Raw genomic sequence first — 11541 nt, 5'->3', positions numbered from 1 at the left:
TTGGTTAACTGATTATAAGATTATAAGTAAAATTAGTAGTATTATTAACTTTTTTAATACGGTCCGCGAGTTATAACCCAAAGGAGTCACTATCAATCCACAGAAAACCCGCCAAAACAAAAGTAACACAAAAACTCCAAAAAACAACGAAAAATGGGTTATTTGTCCAAATATATTTAAAACATGGTTTAAATGGACGAGTAAAAAATTGTATGGGTGAAATGTACACAAAAAAAATAGCAAGGATGAAACTGAATTCATCCTGACTTAAACTTAAAAAATAGCAAGGATGAAACTGGATGCATCCTGATGTAAATTTAAAATAAGAAAAAGTATTTGAAAATGGGTAGGATGAAACTGTTTACATCCTGACTATTTTTAAATTTTTGTCCATTTAAACAGAATCAAAATCTAAATGTCCTTTTCACCCAGAAATTGTTGATTTTGGTTTTTCTAACCAATTTTGTGAAAAACAAAATTTTGATGAAACCTCATAAAATTTGACGAAAACAATTTTTGGTTTCATTATAAAATTTGATGAAACCAATTTTGAAATTTGGGGTTTTTGTATCAATATTTTAAAATTTTGGGGTTTTTGTATAATTTAGTTTTAGATAGAGTTTTAATGAATCCCAACATTTAAATGGGGTTTTTGTACCACAAGTTTGGTCACCTTGGGTTTTTATGACTAGTTTTGTTTTTAATAATCTTTAATTTGTAAAGGTTAATTTAATCGCACATAAAATATGAAAACCTAAATTCAATCTAAAATTAATAATCTCAATCGTTCATCTTGTGGATTGGGCTACAGAAAAACATTATCTTAACGATGGATTTCTAAAACTCAAAAAATTTCCACTTTCTTTTTACTATCAGGATTCAGAACCAACTCCTTATTTCTTGTTCACATTACAAGACTCAGTTAGACATAGATGCAGCTAAACCAACTGTACACTGACTTAGACATAGATGTAGACACATCATGACACTTGTACACTTTCTTGACTACTTGTTTCCGGGACTTGTTAGAAAATTCTAGACAATTACAAATTACAATTCCAGCCAGACAAACTTAGCAAATTTGGAGGATAACTATTAGTCCAATATCCAATATCCAAAGCTCATTTTCCAGTAGCACGTATCAGGTTGGCAGAGATAAACCGCATAACAATCTTATCTCCAAAATATGGTTAAGTTTCTACACTGGCTCACCTGCCTGGGAAATCTGTCGGTGACATTATTAAGTCCTTGGCACCTTCCGTGCCGCGGGTGGAACAGGGAGTGGTCACACCATTTTAGTAGGGTTTACTAGAGGTGTAAATTGGGTTGTGCCAGCACGAGCACAGCCCAGCACAGCATGCTAAAATTTGAGCCCAGCCCAGCCCAGCACGGCCCAACACGTTAGTTTCGTGGGCTGTGCTGGGTTAGCCTAATCGGCACAGTAGCACAGCACAGCACGCGCACGGATAAGCACGTGGCCCAACCCAGTCCAGCACGTTAAGAAAACACGTCATAGCATGCACAGATACACCATATAACATGGGATAATGCATCACATTTTGTGTATATTTCACAAAAGAGTCACTATTCTAGCTAATTTTTGACATTTTATGTTGACTTATTTTTATAAAACCACATATAATACCTTAATATTTGGAAAATATATTTCAATATCGTTGTTATAATGTCGTTACCTATATTTGACTAGAACATTAATTTACATAACAATGATCCAATTTTATATTTGTTGGGCTATTTCTTTTGATCGAATAAATTTGTTAATTTTACTTGAAATAATTTCAATGATATGTTGTCTACATAAATTCTCGTGATAATGTCCGACTTAATGTATACATTAAGTGATTTCATATTGTTTATAGCACGTGTGCAGCACGGCACAGCACAACACGTTTATTCGTGTGTTGTGCTCGTGGGATGTGTTGTGCCTAGCTTTTGACTAGTCAAGCACAGCACGACACATCACGTTTAAATCGTTGGCACAACACAGCACGTCACATGGCACGTGAAGCACGCGACTTCATGTGTCGGGCTGTGCCGGGCCGACACGTTTTACACCTCTAAGTTTACGCATTCGCGACCGTTAAAGTATCATGCGCACTTTATCCCTTCCCAGAGAAAGCGGGGCTACAGGGACTAGTCCTCCCTTTCACGATCATGCTGTCTTGCATAGCCACAGGAGGGAGTCCCTCCTTTCATATATGCTAGGATGGTTTCACATGTTCACTGTTATAAGGGACAATATTCGATAGCTTTTCGCTAGCTAGGCACAGGGAACCAAACTATTATTTCTCTCGGGTGACCGAGGAAAAAGATGAAGAGGTAGTCGGGCTTGTTACCGCCGCGTGAAACGGGGGCCAACCAGCACCAAATACCAAACACCACTCATACGCCAACACGTATTGTCCATCGAGCACAACCGTCTCAGGAAGAACTAGCAACTCATGTCAGTGGTAACAAGAGGAACATGAGCTCCCGGGGCAAGTCATTCTCAATGGACACGCTAAGCGCGAACAAACACGGGCCAACTCACACTGGGAACAGAAATCCTACCTCTTCCACGTGAATCGCTGCTCTCCACGTCTGACTATCCTTTGGAGGATAACTATTAGTATCAAGTGTTTAATAGTGAATCTAGAAAGCTGTCTAGTTTGTTTTATTTCGAAGCATCAAATTTATTAGACAAATTAATAATTTTTGATGCATGTGCAGGGTTCTTCGTCAATTGATTTTTCTCTTTTTTCGATTGGACGGAAAGATTCATGCACAATATGTTTACAAGAAAAAAATAACAAGCAAATAAAAATATAAAATCTAAACCTATATTGTATTAGGCGCTAGGCGAGTCGAGGCGCCAGGACGTTCTCCTAGCGACTAGGTGCTTTAGGAGCGCTGACAAAAAATCAAAAAACAACAGAATTGCAAAGAATTTGGTGCCATGGGCGTTTTTCTTTTCTAGCGCCCCTTGGACGACTCATGCACCCGGAGCGCCTTTCACAACATCGATAAAAGCTAAAAAAAAATAACCTAACCTAAAAAGGAAATAAAGAGATAAATCATGTCCAGAAAATGAGTCGAGAAAACACATAATCTGGTACTTTGTAGTGCATTAATTTAGCTTCATGGCTAATTATCAGGAGACTTTACCAAGATTTCAATGATGCCACTAGGGCTGCACATGGGCGGGTATGGACGGGTATAAGGTAAAACCAACCTCGCACCCACAGACCGCGGTTTTGTTTTTTCATAACCAACCCCGCACCCACAAACAGCGGGCGGGTTCTGTTATCCGCCCGTTACGGGTTGGACGGGTATGGGTTTAAACGGGTTTAAACCCGCTTTATATTCAAGTATTTAGAATAACTTCTATTCTCCTTGATTAAGTGAGAAAAAAAACCAAAACCCCCAAAATATTCATATCTAGGAAGTTCACAGATGAAGATTAAGTGTTGAATCTGTTGATTTTTCGATTGTTGTCGATTTCTGGTGAAGATTCGAAGTTGTTGTTGTCGATTTCTGGTGAAGATTTCTGGTAATTGTCGTTCGTAGGTGAAGAAGAAGAACTGAGGAGGAAGAAGAGGAGAGGCCGAACAGAGACAAGAGTGTAGAAAGTGAATGAGGGTTATCAGTTATCCTATCTACTAGTATTAGGGTTTCATAATGGACGACTAGGATTAATTTTATCTAATGGTATATAATCTGCGGGTTTTTTGGGCGGGTATTAGCTTAAACCAACCTCGCACCCACAGACAACGGGTTTTTCTTTTTCATAACCAACCCCGCACCCACAACGGGCGGGTATGGATTAAAAACCCACGGATTTAGCGGGTACGGGTGGGTTTGGGTATCGTGGGCGGGTCTTGTGCAGCCCTAGATGCCACCCTCGTATACTAGTAGCACTGCAAAAAAGTAAAAAAAAAAAAATTATGATAGAGAAAAATAACTAATGGTAACAAGTATTTAAACACGTGAATAGGGCTGTCAACAGAACTTATCAAAATGGGAACTGCCGCAGTCGGTTCCTTTACGAAAACATCCGACGGAATCCTAAGAATTATAATTGGTTCTGTTTCGTTAAGAATATCATATATCAGATATTTTTCCGATAAATTGCTATATCTGACAGAAATTTCATAACCTGTTTCTGTTCAAATTCCAGTTGAAACATAATAAATTTTCAAATCAAACACAAAGAAAACACACATAAGACACACATCCGCAAATAAGTAAAAAAAAATATTTAATGGAGGCAAATAACTAATGGAATCAAGTGTTTAAACACGTGAATAAGGCTGTCAATGGCATTTATCGAAACGAGAACTGCCTCAGTTGGTTCCGTTATGATAACTTCTGACGGAATCCTAAAAATTATAGTCGGTTTTGTTCCGTTAAGATTATCAGATATTAGATACTTTTCTGATAGATTCTTCTATGTGACAAAATTTCATAACCTGTTTCAGTTCAGTTTCCGGCTCAAACATAACAAGTTTTCAGTTCAAACACAGAAAAAACACACACAAATGTTTTCAAATTCGTAGATTATAGGTTCCTGCAAAAGAAAACACAAAGAAATGCAAAAAAAAAATAGCATATGTTCGGCCTTAGTCCTTACTACTTATATATTCAAACCTCAAAGCATATTTGCATTTCAAAGAAACATAAATCTATTACTTAGTTGGCAGTGCAAGAAATCATGAAAGGAAAGGAAAGGAAATGAAACTTATAAGAGAAATAACTAACCAGTACTAGCATTGGCGTTGAGATCTAGCAACCAATCTCTAAGCAAAGCAATGCTTGAGCAGCTTCTGGAGATAATGAACTTCTGTGTGTTGTAAGAATCCTATCACCAGCACAGAAAATGGATTGGAATGCTACAGTTGTCACTGGAACAACAAACACATCTCTTACAATCTTTGCAATAGTAGGGCACTTTGGAGTATGATTCTTCCACCAACTCAATATATCAAACATAAATTCCTCTTTGGGTATGATTTTAGTTAACAGTGGTTCTTCTAAGTATTTTTCCAACTCTGTCTTCTGAACCTCAATCTCACTGTTTTCCATTATAGACTCATTATACACATGGTTACTTCTATATCGATAGAGTTCTCAATGAAAACACGGGGGATACCAAATACATCCAACTTTTTCATTCGACAACATCTATAGTCAAAACTTAATACAACAACAAGTAGACCAGCTGAATAATATTTGACAATAAATGTATAGAGTTTAGCATAGTACTTGTAATAATATCAATATCCAAGATCAATCTAGTCGTATCAAAATAACCCAATTGGAATTCTTCCAAGTGATTAAACTTGTTATCTATCTTTCAAGATGCGATTTCTACAAGAAACAAGTCTCATAATCGATTAAAATTAAGTGGACGTATCTACTTAGACTGTATGCGTACAAACTTTTCCAAATCCAATTGTAAAGATAAACAATATAATTGTGAGGGTAAAATACCCGATGGCCACGTGTCAACATCCTAAGGGGTGAATCCACAATAAGATGATGAGATAGGAGCATCAAATCATATTCTAAAACGGTGAGTTTGTCTAAATCGAGACACCTGCTACAACGTTACATGAATGACGCGTGTAAGGAGTAGTCTAATCTGCTCAGACGGTCAAGTCTAAAAAGAAGAACCGCATTTAATGAAGGATAAGGGCAAAGATGTGGGCAGATCTACATCTTAATGGAGGACTCGGACGACCTATACTATAGCCCAGAAGTGATAGAGCACGAGGTTCTCCAAAGAAGGGATACACGATCTGGAGGAGAGCGAGACAACTCGGAGGGAGAACCAAGCAGGCCACCACGAGGGATAGTATAGAACCAGTCTGAAGCAGCGAAGGCGATGTACGATAGATCCACCAGCACGGACGACCAAGCCTCCACGAGTCTAATTTCCCTATAAATACCAGTTCATGTAGAAGGAGATGGACAAATTATGTATTATTAGATGGTCTTTCTACAGAGAATTCCTAAGAGAGATCTAGACGGAGAGAGAGTAAGGAATCTAAGTGAGACTTGTAGCTCTTTCAAGGGTAAGACCTTATAATCAATAAAGAAAATATCTTCTTTCCCGTGGATGAAGGTCTTCATGGCCGAACCACGTTATATTCTTATGTTAATCTTTACTTTTCATGATCTTTACATCTTGTTCATCTTGAATCTTGTATGTTTTAGTAGTTTTTAGTATTAAATCTTACTTGGGTGTAGTCATCAGAAAAGATGCAACTACATTTTGGCTCTAGAAACAGGGAGGTATGAAGATTTATTCTACCTCCCTAGTAACAGCTCTATATTGATTTCATAATCTCCATGAGAGAAGTAGTTTCTCATACTACTGGTTAGATTTCTGTTAAGATGCATGAGTGGAGCTCGGAATCAAATATGGTCTACACGATCTGTGAAGTCTAGAAGAACCTCAAAATCAACAGATCTACAATTTTTTCTCTAGTTTTCCATTAGATTTCTCGTTTAGCAGCAGCTTCCAATATCTTTCTTAAGGTACTCAGGAGAGTTGAAGATCGGAGTGAAAATGGGGTTTTTGATACTTTGGCACTCAAACGATCTCCTCCATGAAAGAGTCGGAAAGAGGAATACTGATAAGTAGACTTCATGGAAGAAAATCTCTTCATGTGAAATTTGAAAGAGCTAGTTGTTCTTCATCCTTAAAGGAACTCAAAATAATCTACAAATTTCTTCTTAGAAACCTAACTCTAAGTCAATAAGAAGGGTTAATAAGTACATAATCATTCATCAAACTCAAAAGTTTGTCCAAGATCCAAGTTAAAAGATGATGAGAAATATTTCCTAAAATGGGAAGATATGCTCAAAGCATCATTATTTAGTCTCTTCCCTATAAAGGGTATGACGTAATGAGGGAGGTATGTTTATCAAAAAAAGGGGAACCGATAAAACACCTTTCCTTCGTCATTAAAGCCTTGTGTAAGTAGGGAATGTTTTGACATTTTCGCATGTCTCCAAAATTTACTGCAAAGTCTTCCTGTACTAAACTGTCCAGTTTGAACTATGACTTAGTAATTGAACGTGACCTGCAAATCTAGGGTCCCACTTTTCTGAAAGAAAATACAAATTAAATATTATTGCATATACTGCTGGGAAGGTAAAGGTGACGCGACGATATGCTCGCACGAGCCAAGGAGGGGACGGTGGGTCCCAGCCAGCCAGGCGAGACCATGCTAAACAGTGAAATCCCAGGAGAGGGACAACCCGATGACTAGTATCGGGAAGGACTAACTGACAATTCTATCTCCGAAGGCGAGGGAAACCCCTTCGAGAGGCATGATGATGTCCATCCAACCAAACCAGGAGGGTCGGACCGTTTTCCATGGCAAACAACAAACAATAAGGCCAGAAAGGGAGACCCTTCCAACCTCGGCGATACCAATGCTACTATCGCAACCATCCTGAAAGCACAAGATGCTCGGGATGAGAGAATGAAAAGACTAGAAGAACGAAACAGGAGGCTAGAATGGAGAAACCGCAGGCTGAAACGTAAAGCAAAGAAGAAGGTGCCACTCGCTACCATTGAGGAGATCCCCGAGGAGGAAAACCCTTTCGATAACTTGCAGGATGATGAACGAATCAATATCTCTGACACCTCAAATGAGGATACAGTGGATCACTTTCCCAAGGGAAGCAGGGGCGTCCTCAACCAGGAGGATAGCCCGTCCTAGGGGTCATCAGACGTTGATCCCATGCACAGGAGAGACAAGAATAAAATCGTCGAAGTCAAAACCAACTGTGAGGCCGAGAATCTCGCATCCGCTAATCCCAAGCGATGGGAGACCTCAAAGTAAACTAGCTCTAAGATTGTATCATATATTGAACAATCGGACAAGGACTCAGGGCAATCAAGGTATCCCAACCATGAACTCTCTTTCTCGCCCGAGAGGGCTCAGGGAAGAAAGAAGAAGGCCGAAACAAGGAGAAACGATGATCAGTTGCAGGCCCGACTCAGTAGGCTCGAGGCCATGTACAAAGAAGCCACTGGAAATTTAGAAAGAAAGAAGCTGACGGAGGTCATGAAAGAAGCGGGACAATACCCCTTGTCTGAAAACCTATTGAGATTTCCATTTCCAAGGAAGTGCTCCCTACCGATGTTCACAACCCCGTTCACCGGAACTGGAGACGCGATCGATCATCTAAGGATGTATCACATGATGCTAACCCAATGGGATCATTACGACGTAGTGTTGTGTAAATTTTTTCCGGCTAGTCTGAGAGACGAAGCCCTGATGTGGTTCAATAACTTTCTTAAAGGCTCGGTTGAGTCATTTGCTCACCTATCAGAGCTGTTTCTAGAAACATATATTCACAATAGCAGAGTCCGACCCGAAGTTGACGCGTTATTCCAAATATCCCGAGGACCAAACGAGTTACTCCGATCCCTGGTAACACGATTGAGAAAATTATGCGCCGAGATTGGGAAAGTCCCCGAAGCTTACGCAATCTTGGGCTTCAAAAATAGTCTTAGGAAGACAGATCCTATATTCGTACGCATGTACGAAACCATGCCAAATAATTTGGGGAAGCTAAGAGAAATCCAAGAGGACTACATAGCCCTGGAAGAACTTCAAGATGGTACTTACGATAAGTCGGTGAAAGGAACTAGTAGAGGGAAAAATGCGGTAGAACCACAGAACCCTCAGGTGCCATCCCAAGGATAAGAGCGGTCCAACAACGGATTAACTCAGTTTGATAAACATTGGACTGGGGGATGGAAAGGGCGAGATCAGGCCCAACAAAAGAAGGGAAAGTTCGTAGCCCAGTCTACACGAAACTGAACACTCCTATATCCGAGATCCTCAAACAGATTGACAGAAAGCATAAAATCACTTACCCATGGAATAAAGGTCAGTAGCCGGAGCGGGCTAAAAACAGAACTGACTTCTGCGAACTCCATAAATTTCATAGCCACACGACAGACTCGTGTAGGGACTTGAAGAAGATGGTGCAAGATATGATCGACGAAGGCAAACTTCAAGAGTACATCGCGCACCTAGTGGTGCCACTAGAAGCCGGGACACCCGTACATCGGGTAGAAATCCCTCGTGAGGCGCAATATCTAGGGTGCAATACAATATCACACTCGACAATCATATCCCCCACACCTGAAGGAAATATTATAGGACGAATTCAAAAACACCACTTCGCGGGTGCTGATGTCTACAGTGTCTCTAGAGAACCTCCGATATAGGAGTGGATGAAATTACTTATCAGTTTCTCAGCCTCGGAGGCACCAGATGAAGGGAGAAACCACAACGACCCCTTGGTGGTCACGATGGCTATCGCACTCCCCGAATGTGAAGACAATAAGGAAACATCAATGACATCGCATTGGGCTATGCCGAAAATCCTGATCGACGGAGGAAGTTCCGTCGAGATCTTGTTTTACGAAACATTCAAGCAGATGGGTTTCAGAGACGATTATCTGATACCCTCCACCTACAACATATTTGGCTTTAACGACTCCACAAATCTCCCTAAAGGTGAGGTGACATTAGAATTACGGGTGGGAACAATCCACACCCTAAAATTTTTTTGTATGGTACATGTATTATCACCTTACATAGCTATTATCGGGCGATCCTGGGTCCACGAGATCAAAGGAATAGCCTCGACCTACCATCAAAGGCTAAGGTTCCCTACGCCTAACGGAGTAGTAGAAATCATTGGAGACTCCGAAAAAGAAAAACACTGCTACGAGATGGACGTTCGGAACGGCGAAAACAAAGTAAATTCTGCAAGAGAGAAAAAGAAGCGAGCCAAGAATGCCAAAAACCAGGCCGAAATCGATGCTTACATAGCCATGATGAATGAGGCAAGGCGATCAAACACTGAGACAGTTCAGGACAATGTCCCTACCTCGGATACGCCCATGGGGCCCATACACAATCTCTCTGATGTTGGGGAACTCAAATCCAATTTCTCTGCCTAGGAGCCGACGAAATAAATAAACATCAGAACACCTGAAAATACGGGCATGCTGAGAATATGAACTCTCCTCGACAAGGAGGAAGAAGAAAAGTTAAAACAATTATTACGGGAATATTCCGATGTCTTCGCGTGGCGCATAGAGGACATGCCCGGAATAGACCCGGAAGTCTGTTGTCACCACCTAAAGATTAACCCAAAGCACATGCCCATGCGACAAAAGATGCGAAAGGTGGCACCAGAATACCACGAAGCTATCCAAAAGGAACTAAAGAAAATGGAGGCATCGGGGGTGATACGAGAAGTACAATATCCAGTATGGATATCTAACATGGTAATTGTACCTAAGAAAAATGGAGGGGTAAGGATCTGCATTGACTTCAGTGACCTTAACAAAGCCTGTCCAAAAGACAGCTTCCCACTCCTTACCATCGATCAGCTCGTGGAGGCAACCTCTGGATATGGGTTGCTATCCCTCATGGACGGATACTCGATCGGGCTACAACCAGATCCCCCTCGCCGAGGAGGACCAGGAGCATACCGCCTTCTTCACCCCCAGGGGTCTATACTGCTATACCAAAATGCCATTTGGATTAAAAAACGCAGGCGCCACATACCAAAGAATGGTGGAAAAAATGTTTTACGGTTAGATACATAAAACCTTAGAAGTATATGTGGATGATATGCTTATCAAGAAAAAGCTCCCACAAGACCATGCCAACGATCTCAGGAAGATCTTCGAACAAATAAGGAAATATAACATGAAAATCAATCCTGCAAAATGCTCCTTTGGAGTAACCTCGGGAAAGTTCCTGGGATACTTGGTCACTAAGCACAGAATCGAGGTAGATCCTGAAAAGGTGCGTGCTATACTAGAAATACCTTCCCCTGCGATAGTCAAAGACGTGCATAGATTAAGTGGTCGACTAACAACCTTGGGAAGATTCATTGTTAGATCGTCCGATAAATGTAAAGACTTCTTCAATACTCTGAAAAAGGGTGAAAAATTTTCATGGAGTAACAACTGTGAAGAAGCTTTTCAAAAGATCAAAGAACATCTGGCAGCCTTGCCGATTCTACAGAAGCCTAACCCGGATGAAAACCTTTACATCTACCTGTCGGCGACTAACGCCTCAATCAGTGCGGTGCTAACTCGCATAGACAAGGAAGTGGAGAAACCCATTTATTTCATAAGTAAAACTCTTACCTCGATAGATAAGAACTATTCCAAGATCGAGAAGGTGGTGTTATCACTGGTCTATGCAACGCAGAAATTGCGTACTTATTTTCATGCACACATGGTAACAGTCATAAAAAAAGCTCCAATGGAATCTGTACTCGATCATGCTGACAGAGTCGGCAGAATCTCCAAATGGGGTGCACAGATCAAACAATTTGGAGTCAAATATCAAGCCCAAACGACAATTAAAACTCAAGCGGTTGCGGATTTCCTGGACGATTTCCCATTAGATAATACTGATGAGATCGAAGAAATCCCGGGACTGGAAGACGAGCTAGAGGACCCTCCCGAGCTACTTCACTCGGAAG

General features: G+C 40.6%; 1 protein-coding gene across 1 annotated transcript; it reads left to right on the top strand.

The window, feature by feature from the left end:
* The first annotated feature begins 8030 nt into the window (after positions 1–8030).
* Positions 8031–8726, top strand: LOC113344382. Its single transcript, XM_026588368.1, has one exon. The coding sequence runs from the start codon at positions 8031–8033 to the stop codon at positions 8724–8726; it is 696 nt and encodes a 231-aa protein (XP_026444153.1).
* Positions 8727–11541: the final 2815 nt, after the last annotated feature.

The sequence above is a fragment of the Papaver somniferum genome, unplaced genomic scaffold (assembly GCF_003573695.1).
Source record: "Papaver somniferum cultivar HN1 unplaced genomic scaffold, ASM357369v1 unplaced-scaffold_76, whole genome shotgun sequence".
In the NCBI taxonomy this organism is placed as follows: domain Eukaryota; kingdom Viridiplantae; phylum Streptophyta; class Magnoliopsida; order Ranunculales; family Papaveraceae; genus Papaver; species Papaver somniferum.
Note: the sequence above shows the minus strand (reverse complement) of the source record. Positions and strands in the feature narration are given on the sequence as shown.

Coding starts and splice junctions, on each gene's coding strand:
- LOC113344382 (XM_026588368.1), top strand. CDS start 8,031: ATGTACAAAGAAGCCACTGGAAATTTAGAAAGAAAGAAGCTGACGGAG.